Source organism: Cervus elaphus, chromosome 14, assembly GCF_910594005.1.
Source record: "Cervus elaphus chromosome 14, mCerEla1.1, whole genome shotgun sequence".
Taxonomy (NCBI): domain Eukaryota; kingdom Metazoa; phylum Chordata; class Mammalia; order Artiodactyla; family Cervidae; genus Cervus; species Cervus elaphus.
The window spans coordinates 30,790,211-30,808,325 of NC_057828.1; the positions used below are offsets into that span (position 1 = coordinate 30,790,211).

Below are 18,115 nucleotides of genomic sequence, written 5' to 3' on the forward strand. Positions count from 1 at the left end.
GTTAACATTAACTACTAAAATCAACTTTAGGAGTAAATTTAGCAGCATAGAAGGACACCCAGGACATATTGTTAAGTGGAAAAAAAAAAAATCAGGTTCCAAAATAGAATGTATGTAGGGTTCTATTTTTGTTAAAGGAAAGTTATGTTCTCTGTTTTTAAAAACGTATGAAACTGTCACAGCCAAAGAGGAGCCTGAGGAGACATGACAGCTAAGTGGAACGTGGTGTCCTGGATAGGATCCTGGAATAGAAAAGGACACTGGGTAAAAACTAAGGAAATCTGAGTAATATTCCATTGTACGTGTGTATGTACCACTATTATTCAGTCTTTAAAAGGAAAGAAATCTTATAAGATGTGATGACTTGGACGAACCTCGAGGACGTTACGATAAGTGAAATAAGCCAATCACAGAAGGGGCAAAGGTTGCACGATTCCACTGATATGAAGTATCTAAAATTGTCGCGCTCATAGAAGCAGAGAGTAGGATGGTGGCTGCCAAGGGCTGGGAGGTGGGGAACTATAGAATCACTAATTACCGGGTGTAAAGTTTCAGTTATCCAAGACGAGTAAGTTCTAAGGATGGAGAAGGAAATGGCAACCCATGGACAGAGGAACCTGGCGGGCTACAGTCCATGGGGTCTCAAAAGAGTTGGACACAACTCAGTGACTGGAAACACACACACACACAACACACACACAAGTTCTCAGGATCCACTGAATGACCTATAAGGATCCACTGAATTGTACCTATAGATAGCAATACTGTACACTGCACAACACACTTAAAACTTTGTGGGAAAAAAAGGCAAAAAAAAACTTTGTGAAGACAATAGGTCTCATGTTAACTGTTCTTACCACCATAACATTTATGTTTTTATTTATTTATTTATTATTTTTTTTCCACCATAGCATTTAAAAACTTAAAACTTTTTTTTTTAACTAAGGAAATCTGAATACATAAAGTATGAACTTTTAGTTATTAATGTATCAGTGCTGGTTCATGCATTATAATAAATGTGCATCCTAACACGAGATGTTAATAGTGGAGGAGACTAAGTATGGGTATATGGGAACTTCCAGTACGAGCTCCACTATTTTTCTGCACTTCTAAAATTGTCCCCAAATAAAAAAATTATTTTAAAAAGTTGGACGGGTAACACAATGTTTTCTTCAGATCATGAGATTACATGTGATTCCCTCCCCACCACCCCCCCGGCTTTTGATTTATCTTTTGTTTTCTGTTTTCTACAGAAAACACGTATTATTTGTATAGTGAATAAACCACAGACCTTGCTGTCAATGCCAGCCCTCATGGTGGAGGTGTGACAGCCTCCCTGGCCGTGTTTGCTATGAACACCTACTTGCTTGGGTTGACAGACTGTTCTCAAAGGGACTCCGGGGGGCCCTGGAATCCATTCACCCATCCTTGGCCAGCGTGCTGTTTCAATGCCCAGCACTCTACCTTAAAAAAATTGTCTCCACTTTAAAAAATAGTTATGCATATGTCCATCATAGTAAAATTTTACAGTTCATACAACCACAAAAAAGACAATAATTTGCTTGAAATTCTATTGCTCAGAAAGGACTACTTTTCACATTTTTGTAGCTTATCCAAGTACTAACCAGGCCCGACCCTGCTTAGCTTCCGAGATCAGACGAGATCAGGCGCATTCAGGGTGGCATGGCCGTAGACGTAGTTTATCTTTTCAGACTTTAAAATTCCTATACACACCATATAAATATATGCCTACGTGTAACTATTTACAGAAATTGGGTCATACAATGGATCTGGCCTCATAGTTTGCTTTTACCACTTAGCAGCATATACAGGACTGATTTCCATATTCAATGCACATGGACGCTGTCGTTTTAGATGACTCTATTGTATTACGGTGACTCTAGTGTATTTCAGTGTACTGTGTGATCATAGCTCAGTCATGTCTGGCTCTCTGCAACCCCGTGGACTGTGGCCCACAGGCTCCTCTGTCCATGGGATTTTTCCAGGCAAGAATACTGGAGTGGGGTGCCATTTTCTCCTCCAGGGGATCTTCCTGACCCATGTCTCTTGCATCTCCTGCGTTGGCAGGCAGATTCTTTATCACTAGCGTCACCTGGGAAGTCCCTTATAGTTAAACCATAATTTGTTTCATTCTCTACTGCTGGATATATATGGCTTCCCCACCCCCCACCCCCAGTTTGTAAATTATTAAACAGTGAATATGTTGAGCGTTGCCATGAGCTAGGACCGGTTCTGGGCTCTGGGAATACAGCAGTTTGAGAGCATCCTGGCCCAGCCTCACAGATGGCTCACGTTCTCACCTTCAGGGGCACAGCAGTCCATTGCTTGCAGGTGGCTGTGAAGGCGGCGTAAGCCCCCGGGGGGATCTGGAGCTCGGTGTAAGCGCTTAGCCAGCGCTGCTGGTGGTGACTGTGGTCAGTACCATGGGGCACCCGGGGCGGCAGCACCATGGTCCGCTCAGATGGGTGCAAAGCCTGACTGGCTACCTCGAGAGCTGTGACTTCGGCCTCTCCCACCACAGGGCCTTCTCCCCCAGCCCTGACTGTGTTCTGTCCCCCCAGGGCTGGACATCCACTTCATCCACGTGAAGCCCACCAACCTCCCCTCCGGCCAAACCCCAAAGCCCTTGCTGATGGTACACGGCTGGCCTGGCTCCTTCTACGAGTTTTATAAGATCATCCCGCTCCTGACTGACCCCAAGAACCACGGCCTGAGTGATGAGCATGTTTTTGAAGTCATCTGTCCATCCATTCCTGGCTACGGCTTCTCTGAGGCATCCTCCAAGAAGGGTGCGGGGCTGCTGTGGGCCGGGCACCTGCCCCAGGGTGGGGAGCCGGCTTCCTTCAGAGCCTGAGGGAGCTAGGGGGCGGGGAGGGTCTGAGACCTGAAGAAAGAGAAGCAATGGGGACGATTTGATTGTCAAAGGGCCAGTGTGTCTTCTCAGGATTTGAGGGGCATGGTGGGGCGAGGACCGGGCAGAGTCATGACTGTCCAGAGTGGGCTCAGGGCCTGGATTCCCGTGTCCTTGGGAACTACCCACTCGGGGCGGGTCCACATCTGGACTCTGTTATTCTCTGTTATTCTGGGCCAGCAAGGCTGACTAAGCGCTGCGCACAGTGTGGACCCACGGACCCTCAGCAGGGCTGGCCTCACTGTCTCCTGCACCAGCTGCACTGCCTCTGGGCACTGGGAACCCCACCCTCGGGCCCCAGGATTCCTTCTCACCCACTCCAAGCTGGTCTCCCCTCAGCCTAGGGCGGGGCAGGGGCAGGATGAGAAATCGCAAGGATCCCTGGCAGGACCAAAGGCGTGACCTCCTATGATTCTTCTCTCCCCTTAACCACCAGGCTTCAACTCAGTGGCCACTGCCAGGATCTTTTATAAGCTGATGCTGCGGTTGGGCTTCCAGAAATTCTATATTCAAGGCGGGGACTGGGGGGCCCTGATCTGCACCAACATGGCCCAGCTGGTGCCCAGGTGAGGGCGGCTGTCAGACGCTGTGTGTATCTGTGCGGGTGTGTGTGCACAGCCCGTGCGAGGTGAATGTCTGCGTAGGGAGGAAGGTTGGGCATAGTGTCTGAGGCTTGGCACAGGGGCCACGCGGGCAGGAGGTTTGTGGGCCCAGGGGAGATAAGGGAGGGTCCCTATCACTCAGCTCTGCCTGGGGCAGTTCGACATGGATCCTTCCCCCCTTTTGGACTGGTGACTCTGGGCCAATTGCCCAGGCAGGGAGGGCCAGCTAGAGGAGGGGCAAGGTCAGGGAGTAGACCTTTCTGATGGACCAAGTCCTGGGAGAGAGCTGACCAGAATTTTGTAGAACCTGTATTTTCTCCCCAGCCTGCTCCTTCACCTCATGTAGTCACCCGAGGGGGCAGATGCTGATGGGGGCTGGCCCTCTTCCTCCTCCATCTCCCCGCCCCCCCGACTTCCCCACCCTTGATGGCACCCAGGCTTACCTGGCTCTTCTCTGCCCCCAGCCACATCAAGGGCCTGCACTTGAACATGGCTTTGATTTTAAGAAATTTCTACACCATGACCCTTCCTCTGGGACGGCGTTTCGGGGGGCTTTTCGGTTATACCGAGAGAGACATGGAGCTGATATACCCCTTTAAGAAAATCTTCTTCAGCTTACTGAGGGAGAGCGGCTACATGCACATCCAGAGCACCAAGCCGGACACCGTGGGTGAGTGCTCAGACGGAAGGCACCTGGCTCAGCGGTGGGGGGTGAGGTTACATCCAGTCCATTCAGCAAGGCTCCCAACCAGCAGGGGAAGCCTCGCCTACCCTGCGAACACTGCTCATGGGGTGAAAAGCTCTTGTGAGGGACTCAGAGCTCTTTCCACCCTTACGCTGCCTGGCCATCAAATTCCTGAACATCTCCACTGAGCAGAGTCAGTGTTCCTAGTGACTTTGACCCCTGGTCCCTCCACCCATGAATCCCACAGGGAGAAGCATAGAGATGGACAGAGGAGGGGGTAAGACAAAGCCTAGTGTTTATCAGTTCTGGGACTGTGGAAAGAGAGGGGTGCCCCAGGGCCTGGGGGAGCTCCCCGATTCAGTGAGGGAAGACAGCACGGATGGAGCTTCTGCCATCAGGGCCCTGTTAAGGGATAATATTTTTTTTAAGGCATCAATCATATAGCTGTACTTTTTTGGAGGGGCATACTATGTATCTTTGTCAATAAAGTAATTTCCAAATTCTAAAAAAAAAAAAGCATTTTTAAAGATAAAATCATAAAAATAAAAAATGAACACATGTCAAAATTTTATTTAACACATTAACTAAAGCAACTAGTAAAATGTAAAATAGAACAGTTCAAAGGCATTTAAGAACACTAAAATAAATTTGCTAATAGATACAAAACTTATAAAAATCTACAGGGCAATAATCAAGTAAATCCCCACTGGACCCAGGTTTATTGAGATATAATTGACATACAACACTATATACATTTAAGGTTTACAACATAATGATTTGACTTACATCTGCTGTAAAATGATTGCCACAATAAGTTAACATCCAACATCTCATATAGATTAAAAAAACTTTAAAAATGCTTTAACCTTGGGAAGAGAATCTGTAGGATCTACCCTCTGGACAAAATTCACTTGCTTCTCTATGAACCAGAATCACTTGCATTGCTATTAGTTTTCAACAATTTGTAGACCTGTAAAATATCTGTAAGACAAGGGAAGAAAGGCCCCCTTTACAGTCATATGACATCAGAAGGGTCCACTAGAAACTCCTTGAACCCCACTCAAAGGACACCCAGGAATTGTTTTGCCCATGGTCTTTTAGAGTTTCCATGGCAGTCCATACAACCGGCATTCATTTAAGAAACAGAGCGTGACCCACCAGCCCAGAAGCCCCCTGCACCCTCTTCTGGGTACTGCCCCGCATGCCCAGGGCAGCCACCCTCCTGGCCTGACAGATAGATTGCTTTTGCTGGTTTTTATACTTGATATGCATTAGAATCCTCCAATAGGTGCTCTTTTGAGTCTGGCTTCTTTAGCTGAATATTTTGCTTGTGAGATCCATCCATGCCATTTTTAAAAAGGATTTCTTTTTTAAAAACAATTTTATTTATTTTTGGCTGTGCTGGGTCCTCGTTGCTGTGAGGGCTTTTCTCTAGCTGCGGCAAGCGGGGGCTCCTCTCTAGTTGCGGTGTGCAGGCTTGTTCCGGTGGCTCCTCTTATTACGGAGCACAGGCTCTAGGACATGTGGGCTTCCGTAGCTGTGACTCGTGGGCTCAGAAGCTGCAGCTTCCAGGCTCTAGAGCACAGGCTCAGTAGTTGTGGCGCACAGGCTTAGCTGCTCCTTGGCATGTGGGATCTTCCTGGACCAAGGATGGAACCCGTGTCTCCCGCACTGGCAGGCAGATTCTTCACCATCCAGGGAAGCCCCCATCCATCCCACATTTAATGCTTGCTTTATTGTTGGGCCTATGAGTGGACCAATATTTATTTATAACTGATTCCCTATTTTGGACTTTTAGGTTGTTTCTAATTTTTCACTAATCACAGAATAGAAACAAAAAAAAAAACCCACTTTTTAAAAACAGCATTCATATATATTTCTCATTTGGATCCTACAAAACCTGGAGTCGTAGCCTCTTTAGTTTGAAGGAAGCTGCCCATATAGCATACGGATGTCAATGAAGTAGTGGGCAAGGTGTTATCCCTTTTTGTCAGGTAAGGATTCCAAGACCCAGGGTCAAGGAAGTGAGGTGCAGGAGCACCCCAAGAGTCAGGGCAGAGCTGTGCTCCGACACGGGCTTCCTGTCCACACAGCTGTTCTGTGGGGCCGGCACCACCTCTTTTGCTGGCCAGCTCCCTGGTCCCAGGCCTGAGTCACGCCCTTGCTTCTTCCCACACCAGGCTGTGCTCTGAATGACTCTCCCGTGGGACTGGCCGCCTATATTCTAGAGAAGTTTTCTACCTGGACCAATTCGGAATTCCGAGACTTGGAGGATGGAGGCCTAGAGAGGTAAGACCCTATCCTCCCCTGCCTGCTGTCGGCTCACCTTCCTCACCCACCTCCCTCCTCGCCATCTTCATCTCTGGTTGCTCTGAGTGCAATGGTCGGCAAGTTCCATCTTTTATAGGATGTCCCACAGATCCTTAGCCTGTGACCAACCTAGCCCCAGTTTTTGGATGAGGAAGCTGAGGCCCAGAGAGGTCTAGCCACGCAGTGGAGATATAAAAAATAGGATGCAGGGCTCAAGACGTTGCCGTTTGCTAAACAGCCTCCTTCTGGGATCAAGGAGCCCAGAGGGCGGCAAGAGCCTCTTTGTCACTAAGACATGAGAGCAGCCCACGGACCCTCCCTCCCGACTCCCGGAAGAGCCTGACATCATGGCCGTATGACTGCATCGTTTTTGGAAGCTGGCCCTACAGGCTGGCTACAGAAAGTGTGGGGAGGCTGTCCTGTCTCCTGGAAAGTTAATGTCTGCAGCCTCTACAGCGCATGATTCCCAGGTCCCTGGCCTGATTAGAGCTTCATCAAGGTTGACCCTGACCCACCTGCTCCAGGGCCCAGCCCTTTCTTTATTCCTTCAGAGATACTCAGAGCACCAGTGTCTAATATGTGAGAAGGAGTGTATGGATCTGGCCCCGGAAGTAGGGACTTGGTCTAAGCCATGCCCAGCACCTAAAATAACACTGAGCATGTACTAAGTGAGGTGAAGTGAAGTGAAAGTCACCCAGTCATGTCCAACTCTTTGAGACTCCATGGACTGTAGCCTGCCAGGTTCCTCTGCCCATGGAAATTTCCAGGCAAGAATACTGGAGTGGGTTGCCATTTCCTTCTCCAAAGGATCTTGCTGACCCAGGGATCAAACCCAGGTCTCCTGCATCGCAGGCAGGTTCTTTACCATTTCAGCCACCAGGTGGTAAAGGTGGGCATAGAGTAGATGCTCCACAAATAGTTGTCTGATGAAATGAGCTCTAAAGATCCATGCAAAGGACTGTGGGGGCACAGAGAAAGGGGGATTCGCTTTGTTTAAGAGACAGGGAGAGGAAATGACTGGGAGAATCTGTTTGATCTGGGCCTTAAAGGATGAATAGGAGTTTGCCATGGAAAGGATGGAAGAAGGGAATATAGGCAAAGAGAAAAGCAGAAGCAGAGGGTGGCTTGATTAAAATGCATGGTGTACTTGGAAGGGGTAATTTGTCCCCAGGCTGGAGCAAATACAATGGGGCCAGACCTACAGATGGATCCTCGAAGAGCCTCTCATGGGATCTTTGTCCCCAGTCCCACGCTGGGCAGCACCCAAGGGTTGATGGAATGCCACTAAGAGCACCTTGCCAAGGGCTCTGGCCCTGTTCCTTGCACACAAATACCTGGAACCAGGTGTGAGGCCAACCAGATGGCCCACAGGCTGCCCCCTGCAGCTTCTGCCCACTTGCATGCCTAGAGCACCAAAGCTTTGAGCAGCGGACAGATGTGATCAGATCTGTGTTCTAGAAAGATCGCTAGCTCAGGAGGGTAGAAATGGTTGCTATGGTAGTTTTCAAGCTGTGGTTGGAGCTGCAGGGGAGGTGGAAGCACTTGGCCAACTCGCTAAAAGCCAGTTCCCAAGTGTAAGTGCTTCTTGTAACTGTTCCGCTTTCATTGACAGGTTTTAATTTTGTTATCAAAACTGCGTTTTAAAAATGTTTATTTTATCTCTATCCCTGCTCCATGCTGCTGTGGCTGGAGATCTAGGATTTCAGAGATGAGGGACTGAGGGCTAAGAGAAATATAATCCCTGAATACGAAGGTGTCTTATGAAGATATTCTTTATCTCTGAGAAGGCTCTTTTCTTACTGTATTTTCATATTTAACATTAATACCTTCTTCTGTCCCCCTCCTGTGCCCCTCAGATTCTCCTTTCTCTGTTCCTGTCTCAGGCTGCACTAGTTGGGAGAAGGGCAGAGGTGAATTGAACATTCCTTAGATTGCAGTTCTGAGGATAAAAATATGATTGACCAACTGCATCTAAATAGCTGAAGTAAACAAGTACATTTAGCCAACTGACCTTTGACCGTTTTTGGCAAATTGGCTTCTGCTGAATCAACTCAGCTCATTGCCTGGAGCTGAGGAGCCTTGCAGACGGAGCAGCAAATGTTCTTTACTCCAGGCATCGAGGATGGGGTGGATATGCAGGACCAAAGGCAGTGGGCTTGGAAGGGATGCCAAGAGGCTGAGCTGGTTTCTGTCACGGACAGGCCGAGTGGGAGATGCTGGCAGGATGCCTGGGCAGGGGTGTCCACTTGGTAGCTGGGCTCACAGATACGGAGCTTTATGTGAGGGGTCGAATTGGAGCAGTTCTTTCCACTGTTCTCAGTGAGTTAGTAGTTGGAATCACGGGGAGGATCTCCTCAAGACAGAGCACAGCAGAGCAGCGTCCAGGGGTGCTGGGAGGAGCCTTACTGGCTCCAGAAGAGAGCGTCTGGGAGGACAGACCTAGGGAGAAGACCCTCCCCACGAGGCCTGGGCGGCAAGGATAGTTCGGTGTGCAGGGTGAGGAGGCGTGGGAGAGAGAGCAGGGGAGGGAGGGAGGAGGCAGGGGCAGGGAGGGAGGGAAGGCCTGGGGACAATGTGGGAGGTGACTGGCTTTTGGGCCTGAAGAGGCAGATGGAGGGATTTAGGACTCAGGACAAGGGGGCAACAGCTCCCCCTGAGCCCCGAATCTGGAATCAACCAGGGAACGGGCCGGGACTGGACGGCTGCTCCATGAACTTAGACTTCCTCACAGAGGAAGGTGGGTGGGCGGGAGGCTGTGGGTGGGCACACGGCTGTCGGGACCGCCTGAGGACGTGGCAGCTGAGGTTGGCGAGCATGATTGTCAGGAGTGCTGGCGTCCCCTTGGGTCTGTGGGCTGTTGGGGGGCTCAAGGTGGCAGAGGGCCCCCAGGATGAGGGCACCGAAGGGGTGAGGGCATGTCAGGGAAGCTAGAGGGGCTGGGGGGTGGTGGGCGGTTATTCCAGGAGACAAGGACAGAGTCTGGTGAGTGGAAGCTGAGTTGGGGAGAACAGTGAGGAAATGGAGGCCCAGGAGACACGGCCCATGGGTGGCAGCTGCTGCCATGGGCAGAGGGGGAGGCTGTGGAGGGTTCTGGGCTCTGGATGCAGGCTGAGCACCAACAGGAGAGGGTGAGGGCCCAAGGGGCGGGCGGGCCGGGAGGGTGTATTGCTCTTTCCAGAGTCCACAGGCCACGTGCTCCAACGTGAGGTACCAAATGATTATTTCCTCCCGGAGTGTGGGGCCCTACAGTCTGGGTGGGCTTCACCTGCTCAGCAGTTCCCAGGCTGGAGAAGAAAAGGGGTGTCCTGTGCTGAGCATGTGGGGGAGGGTCTCTGCAGGGCCCACGGCTCCTTCCTGGGATGACACAGGTTTGGCAAGAGGCAAGCTGGGGGCTGGTGAATACAAATGCCCCAGCAGCTGCTGACCCTGCCCGCTTCTCCTGGTGCCAGGGTCCCAAAGGCTGCCCAGAGACCAGGTTCTGCTCAGGACCGGGCAGGGGTGGGCTGAGCAGAGGCTGCAGCACCCTCCCCACAGACCACCCAGCGGTGACCAGCCAAGCCCCTAGCTTGTTGACCACACCTGCTTCCTCCCATCTGGCCCGAACCTTTGCAGGCAGGTCAGGGACGGGGTAGGCTGACACCACCCAGGATGACTGCCTGCCTTGTACATGGTCATCATGCTACATTACCTGTTGTCATGGTAACTGGTGACCCTGGGCCAGGCCTGCCTGTGGCACGGGGAGAAATAAGATTGCTGAGTGGGCAGTGAGGCCCGAGGAGGGGTGCCAGGTGGGGACAGTACCCGGCACACAGCTTGAAAGTGGCAGCTCTCAGGTGCACCAGGCACTGAGAGTGGCCTTCTGGTCTGCTTTCCCAGGAAGTTCTCCCTGGACGACCTGCTGACGGGCATCATGCTCTACTGGACAACGGGCACCATCACCTCCTCCCAGCGCTTCTACAAGGAGAACCTGGGACAGGTCAATAAGCATGAGACGTAAGTCCAGCTGGGCCTGGAGTGGGGCTTCTGGGGAGGGTACCTCTGAGACAGAGAGCAGGGGGATGGCCTACTTCGACTCAAAGGAGGACATTTGATACGGAAAAGTACAGCCAAGCCTTGGGTGCACACCAGGAGTGTAGAATAGGAACACAATTTAAAGGAGGTCAGGGGTGTTGGGCCTCTCTTTAGAATTAGCTCACAGAAGCTAATGAAGGGAGACAGCAGCTCCCTTTGCTGCCAGGCCTAGTCCCCAAACATCCCCAGGGGCTCCCCGAGGGCCAAGGCTAGCCTTAGGTGGCACAATGGTTCTGGAACTTCCCTGGACCCCTTTCCAGATCTCATAGGGAGACCCTCAGGCAGCAGCAAAGATAAAAGGGAGCAAACCAGAGCTGGTGCACTGGGAAGACCCAGAGGGATGGGATGGGGAGGGAGGCAGGAGGGGGGATCGGGATGGGGAACACATGTAAATCCATGCCTGATTCATGTCAATGTATGGCAAAAACCACTACAATATTGTAAAGTAATTAGCCTCCAACTAATAAAAATAAATGAAAGAAAAAAAAAAAAGAAAAGGGAGCAAAGGGGGGAGTTGGAGACTGTTCCCACCTCGACCACACTTTCCAGCTGGGGCAGCCCTTCCAGAAAAGAGGGCCCTTATGGGGTTGGAGCTGAGGTGGGTGCTTAAAACCTAGGTCTGTCCTTTTATAGATCCATGTGGCTGAGCGAATCTGACCCCCCCACCCCAGCTCCCTGAACCCCTGCTGTGCAGGAGTGCTGGCCCTGCCCGCTCCTCAGTGAGATCTCCGTCTCTTCCAGGTTGAAGGTGTATGTGCCCACGGGCTTTGCTGCCTTCCCCTGTGAGCTGATACACTTTCCAGAAAAGTGGGTGAAGTCCAAGTACCCGAAACTCATCTCTTATTCCTACATGCCCCGTGGGGGCCACTTTGCCGCCTTTGAGGAGCCAGAGCTGCTCGCCCAGGACATCCGCAAGTTCGTGGGGCTGCAGGAGCGGCAGTGACCCCGGCGGGGACTAGCTGTCACCTCCCGGCAGCCCCTGCCCTAGCATGGCAGGCTCCCTCCTGACACCCGCCCTTTTGCAGAGAAGCCCCTGGTCTTGCAGCCCAGCTCCCAGTAGCAGTGGGGCTGGCAGGGAGACCACCCCCATCTCTGGTCCTCTGTGGGGAGAGATGCCTCTTTTCCCAGGAATGTGTTTGCTGCCATCCCCTGCCTGTGCTCGGACCCCGGGCTCACCCTTCCACCCGAACTCCCCACACACTTGCTAAGCAACACGGCTTTGATAATAAATGATTTTTCTTCTAAGAGTGTTTGGGACAAGTGACATGCTGAGCCCTGATCCCACGTAGGGTGCCCCTTCCCACCAAGCTGGCAGGCCTGCCACCTGTGTTGGGGCGGTGTCCTGTTCCACTCTTGCTGGGAAGTTGGACTGTTGGGGGCACCAAGAGGCCACTCTGCCCATCCGGGTCCCTGCCAGGGGCAGCTTGGAGGAGAGGCAGCGAGGCCAAGTGACTACTGAGGACCCTCACTGCCTCGCTTCAGCCGACTGGAGGCAGCCTCCCAGGTCTGCCCAGACGCACCCATCATGCAGGCTTGTGCCTCTGGCGCCCCCTGGAGGCAGTCAGGAGGCAGCTTCTCCAACAAGTGCCCAAAGAAGCATTGCAGCCATGGGGTCCAGTTGGGAGAAAAAAGGCAAGAGGGCTGCGCTCCTCCTTCTGTGGCTATAGTTCTCTCTTGGCTTCAAAGAGGCCCCGAGCTCTGTTCCCTCTGGAGGGAACAGACAGATGGAATCAAGGGCTGGAGATGGAGCCCCATTCACTGGACATGAACAGGCGGGGAAGGCTGAATCTCTGCAGCCTGGCTGAGTGGGCACTTTATTAGTGGTCCTCATTGTCCCTGCCACTGCAGGTGACCCCGACCCAGCCACCATGTCACTGGCAACATGAAAGAAAAAAAAAACGACCCTGGTGGGGATGTGGAGGAACCTGCTGCAGCCTGGCGCTGGCCCACACCCCTCCTGCTTCCTGCAACTCACTCCCAGGGTGGGGGCGGGGTGGGGGCGGGGGTGGGAAGGGCCCAGTACCCTCGAGGGGAAGCTGGGATGGACCTGGACCACCATCAGGAACCCATCTCAGGCCTGTGGCTGCTGCAGCCTCTTTGGTTATCGGTGGTATGTGTGTGGCCCAGAGAGGGGTGGGCAGTGTCTGAATGCTCAGAGGGAGAAAGTCTTCCAAACGGTGCAGCCCCTTCTTGCTGGATTCTGTCACCACACTGATGGGTTGGAGGGATATGGTTCCAACACACAGTCCTGCTAAAAATCACTGGGGACATCATCCCAGCCACAGAACTGGGCGCTTGTGCAGGAGAAAGGGGACTTGGAAATAAATAGAGCCTCAGGCGAGCGAGTGAGAGTCCAGGGCTGCACTTGCTCCCAAAAGAACCCCACCTGATGGCGGTCCCACCCTCCCTGCTCAGCCAAGGGCCAGAGCCCCTTTCTGCTTTCATCTCTTTAGAGTGGCTGTGCTTAAAACAGGTGGAAAGAAGTCGTGAATTTGGTTGAGCTCGAGGGCCAGCCGCCTCTCCACCTGTGTCTCTTCACCTCCTGACTCCCCAGGGCCCCGAGCCTGGACCAGCCTGGCAGTTCCCCAGCCCTCAGTCCTCCTGGTAGGTGGCTGCCACACTGTCCTCCGAGCTCTGTGCCAGACACTGCCCCCCAACAGTCCTGCTGATGTTGTTGATGGTGCCGTAGGTCTGCTGCTGCGGAGACAGGGCTGTTTTCTCCGAGGACAAGCCGTTCAGAATCCGGGGCACGTAGGGCTGCCAACAAATGGGGGTGTTAGTGCTTGGGAGGGCTGGGCACAAGATTCCAGACCCCATTCTCCCCCTACTGTCCCAACTCCCTCCAGCAGGAAGACACACAGAATTCTCACGAAGAACACATAAAAGAAACAACATCAGCTTAGGACATGAGGACCTAAAGGGCAGCAACTGGCACATTCTCCCAGCAGCCAGAGCAAATCAGAAAGCACAGCCACATAGTTCTCACGGTCCTAGAGAAGAAAGCACACCTCTTTCTCAGAGGAGACAAAACGTCCTCAATTCTAGAGGAACTTTTTGAAGGAATCAGGTCTATCGACACAGGACAGGTTTAGAATGCTGTCAGTGGGATTTCTGAGTAGCTGAGCGAATCCGTGTAGGCTGTGCTTCCTCTCAATCCCAGACTCCGGCTGCCGACCCCAAACCAGGCTGAGAATGAGGGGTTTACATCCGCCACCTGCTGTGTCTGGCAGGCACACTCAGAGTGGTGCCTCTGGGCAATGAATTTTCCTGAAACCACCAGGGCTGGTCCAAGGACAGACACTGATAAGAGTGCCTGACACGTGGAGGGAGCTGCCGGAAAGAACAGCGCTACTGACCCAGATCGGCACTGTCCTAGCCCTGTCGGTCAGTCCCAGCCCGATCCGTCAGGCCGGCGGTCACAGCTCTGGGAGCTTGGGGCTCCATTCTCCTTTCCCAAGCCCACCATAGGAGCAGGACCCTGGAGACCAGAAATGGGGAGAACCAGGAAGGATAGGAGTCCTGGTATCTTTCTAACACGGTGCCCTCCTCCAAAGCAGGTGCCATGCTCATCTACTGAATTCAGAGAGGAGTTAGTGTGACACCCTCTTAATGCCTCGTGAAGCAGCTCCCACAGGCAAGTGCTGGTGAAATGCTCTGATAAACCTTCATCAAACCACAGGGCCTTGCAAAATGGCTTTGGTAAAGGCCCAAACTCCCCAAGCATTAAACACGCAGAGGTGGAAAGAGATGAGGGGTGGGAGGGCGGCTCCAGAGGGTGGGGGTATATATATACTTATAGCTGATGCACACTGTTGTCCAGCAGAAACTAACACAACATTGTAAAGTAATGATCCTCCAGTTGAAAAAACAACAGCAGCAACAAAAACTCACCAAGCATTAAATATGCAGAGAAGGAAAGTGAGCAGGGAACTGAAACCAAGGGGGATGGGTGTGTATCATGGTAAAACTAATTATCTTCTCGGTGATGGATGTGGCTTCACACATGCGAGAGAAAACATCCGGAGGGACCTGGGATTCCTTCTCAAATGACATTAATTCAGAAACCCTCCTGCCACATGATCAGGGGACTTCTGTCTTAAGAGAGAAGATCGAAGCGTGTTGGCAGGGCCCATCTGGCTGGGCCTGTGCAGGTGCTCAGCGCTCGGGTAAGAAAGACACTTACTATGAACGGTGAAGGTACGTGGGCCCCCGCCTCATTGCCTTTGTCACTCGCCGATTCTTCTGTCTGCAGATAACAGCAAAAACTTGCGATGATAAACAAAACTGATCTTTCTGAACTAACACCCTCTAAACAAACAGACTATTAACACCCAGAATAATAGTACCAGCTGGCACAAAGCTACCAGCAGCAGCCCAAGAGAGGATGGGGTGGCGGAGGGGAAGGCAGCGTAGGGAGCAGGGAAGGGGGAGGGAGGGGAAGCTACACATCATAGCCAACTACCCACGCCTTCCCCGTGGATAAATAAAATCTGGAGAGGGCTGCTGATCTGTTGATATGGGAAGAGGTGGAGGAGGGCTGGAGGATGAACCCAACCACCTTCTGCCAGACTCTGGCGGGGCAGCGATCAGGGAGGGGCCCTTTACCTTGTAGTTGAGAGGGCTGAGGTGCTTGAAGCATCCAAAGCAGGTGTATGCCAGGCAGACCAGGATGGTGAGCAGCAGCACCAGGAAGGTGAACAGGGTGAGGGGAGCCTTCAGACCTGGGGACAAAGGGATGCCAGCCTTGATGGAGGGAGGTCATACCTGCTGCACGAACTGTTGTGTGGCTTCTCCCTCAGGCCAAAAATAAAAGAGAAGACATCATCCCCGCCCCCTTCCCACCATCTCCAGCAGCTGGGATGCTGTCTTCACCCCCAGGGGGCACACAGAGTGACGCGCTGAATTGCTGCCATTATCCCGAGTCAATTTCGGACACTGGGGCACTGAGTCAATAGCTAGAGGCCAACCTCCTTGCTGGGTTGATTCCCTCCAGTCTCCAGTGCCCTGGGCCGAGTCAGGCATCTCTTCTGCATTTTCCTTTTTCCCAAGATTAGCAGTTTTCCTTCCTGCCTGCCCCTACCTCCTCCACACTGTGATGTGTGAGGACCTGGACCCATCCACACCCTAAAAGAATCACGCGGGCAAACTTCCCTCTCTCCTCTGGTCCAGTCCCTTCATCTTCCCTGTAAGGCTGTCTGGGGCAATGGACCTGGCTTTCACCAGCTTACAGATGACCTCAGGAGCTTGGAACTGGGTTGTCAGTGCTGCACCCAATCAGCCATCACCCTGGGGTACCACCTTCTGATTGGACACCAAGCTGATGCTCTTACGGCAGTGAGAGATTTGACTGGCTGGTGTTGGCGTGGGGATGGGAGGCTGGGGGTGGCCTCCGGCCCTCCACCCCCGCCCTAGTTGGCAGGGCCCCTTACCCAGGCGCAGAAAGGAGAAGAAGTAGAGCCAGAAGAGGCACAGGATGGGAGCGGCCAGGGCCTGGTTCACGGCCGCGAAGTGGATCCTCTTCTCCAGCTTGGCCGGCAGGTAGGCGAAGTAGAGGTTGTGCCGGTCCACCATGTGCTTGAGCAGGATGTAGATGAGGCCTGCAGAGTCAAGGCTGTGAGCCGGATCTCGGCTGGGCCCAGGGGCCGCTCTGCCCCCTTCCTCCTGGAGGCATTTTTGGTGCCGGAGCTGGAGCCAAGGCTGCTGCTGGGCTCCATGCATACCTGCATCTCCTGGCTCTCCCTGACCCCGCCTTCCCCTTCTCTCCTCTCCCCTCTTCCCTTTCCCTAGCCTCTTTCTGACCCCAGGGAATAGAGGTTTCTGTGTATCCTCAAGGATCACTGCAGTTCTAGGGCCATTTTGGGGAAAGGTGAGATTTTACACCCAGATGCCTGGCCTCAATTTCCTCCCACACTGAGCAACCCCCCCCACCAGGCTGAGCCCCTCCCCTTACCCCTCAATGCTCCCACTCTCCTCTCCTTTTCCCACCCAAGCCGACCCCCTGCACGACGGTGTCAACAGATGCCCAAGGGTCTAAACCCAGGGATGGCACAGAAGGTACGCAGGTGCTGCTTTTTCTATTATGTCAGGTTCTTAAAAAAAAAATTTTTTTTGTTGTTGCTTTGAAAGAGTAATACTACTGTAGATCTTTAAAATAGTACAAGAGATTATACAGAGAAAATGAAAACTTCCTCCTCTCCCTAAACCTCAGCCAACAGTCTCCTGGGTGTTCTGTTTCCTTCCAGAGCCTTCCATTTGTTGCCAGCTCCTGAGGGTGTATTTGCAAGACCTTGGCCTTTTAAGTCAAGGAGACCTTGGCCTTCAAAGTCCTAAGTTCAAATCCTGCCTCCAACGCCTCACTAACACAGTGTTAAATGCTTCATCTGTGGAAAGGGTGCAGAAACAAGACCTGCTTTGAAGGATTGTGAGAGAGTGAAGTGTGGTAATCCACGTGGAGGGCGACAGTGGCGGCCACAGTGACAAATACGAGGGCCTCCCCCAGCGCTGCCAGAGAACCAGCCGAGAAGGAAGCACTCAGCCAGGCCATCAGAGTGGAGGAGGACTCAGAGAGGTCTCAGTTTGGAAGGCCAGTGGCGGCAGTCCATGAGAAGTGAAATTATATTTGGTGTGGCTGTGGCTCCTTGTGGTTCTCAGGGTTACAAGAGGCCCTCTGTCTGGGGCGCTCCATGACATCCTGGGGAACTCTGCGGAATCAGCCACCCGCCTACCCTGGGACCCACCCCAGGGCCGCTCACCGAATGGCACAATGAGGGGGCAGGTGATGCTGTAGGCCATGATGACGGTGAAGACGCACAGCATCCACGCATACATGGCTCCAAACTCGAACTCGAAGGCCTGGTTCTGGGAGGGGGAGATGGTGAGGAACTCAGGGGTTGGTCCACCCCAACCCACCTCCATGCTCTCTTAGGTGGTCAGGGAGAACACACTGGGGAGGACTTTGGAAATGGGAGACTCACAGCAACCCCCACCTCTCAAGGAAGGCCCTTTCTGCCCCTCCACAAGCCTCCTCCAGCTTCACTTAGCTCACACCCAGCGCTCTCAAGGCATGATGACTCATGTTTTCATAGTGTTTTTCTTGTTCTAACTGTGTCTACCCAATGGCCTATGAGCCTCCAAAGACAGAGGGGGTATGTCTGACTGTAGAACGATCCTCCAAGACTCTGGTGTCAGACCCAAGGTCAGCTCTGCCCCTTCGAGCCGTGTGCCTCAGCCAAGCATTCGGCCGCCATGTGGCCCAGTCCTTGCGTCTGCAAGGTGAGCTCCAGTAGGGCCCATCTCACAGGGGCTCTGAAGATTCAGTGACAGGATGCAGGGCCTCTCCTCTCATGGTTCCCACAACAGCAAAGGAGAGTAAAAGAGAACCCCACGCACCCAATTTAGAGTCTTAAAACAAATGCCATCAGTCCCAAATGCCTTTGACTTCTGGGGTAACCTAAAAATTTATGCAAATGGAGGACTATGGGAAAGGAATGTATAGATCTTAGTTGTGTGAATGTG

At 52.6% G+C, this 18,115-nt stretch overlaps 2 protein-coding genes across 6 annotated transcripts in view; one reads left to right on the forward strand and one right to left on the reverse strand.

Annotated features, from left to right (window-relative positions):
- The window catches only part of EPHX1 (epoxide hydrolase 1), a 37,220-nt gene extending 25,375 nt beyond the window's left edge, over positions 1-11,845 (forward strand). For all 4 annotated transcript variants that reach the window (XM_043923046.1, XM_043923047.1, XM_043923048.1 and 1 more), the window contains 6 exons: positions 2,583-2,810; positions 3,369-3,498; positions 3,999-4,204; positions 6,400-6,508; positions 10,406-10,522; positions 11,342-11,845. In XM_043923046.1, coding sequence (XP_043778981.1) covers positions 2,583-2,810; positions 3,369-3,498; positions 3,999-4,204; positions 6,400-6,508; positions 10,406-10,522; positions 11,342-11,543 — 992 coding nt within the window. In that variant the 3' untranslated portion in view covers positions 11,544-11,845. The remainder of the gene's footprint in view (positions 1-2,582; positions 2,811-3,368; positions 3,499-3,998; positions 4,205-6,399; positions 6,509-10,405; positions 10,523-11,341) is intronic.
- A 542-nt stretch (positions 11,846-12,387) lies between these two features.
- TMEM63A (transmembrane protein 63A) overlaps positions 12,388-18,115 on the reverse strand; it is a 36,086-nt gene continuing 30,358 nt past the window's right edge. For both annotated transcript variants that reach the window (XM_043923044.1, XM_043923045.1), the window contains exons 20-24: positions 17,353-17,458; positions 16,030-16,197; positions 15,206-15,321; positions 14,784-14,846; positions 12,388-13,357 (exon numbers count right to left, since the gene is read on the reverse strand). In XM_043923044.1, the coding sequence (XP_043778979.1) occupies positions 13,193-13,357; positions 14,784-14,846; positions 15,206-15,321; positions 16,030-16,197; positions 17,353-17,458 (618 nt within the window). In that variant the 3' untranslated portion in view covers positions 12,388-13,192. The remainder of the gene's footprint in view (positions 13,358-14,783; positions 14,847-15,205; positions 15,322-16,029; positions 16,198-17,352; positions 17,459-18,115) is intronic.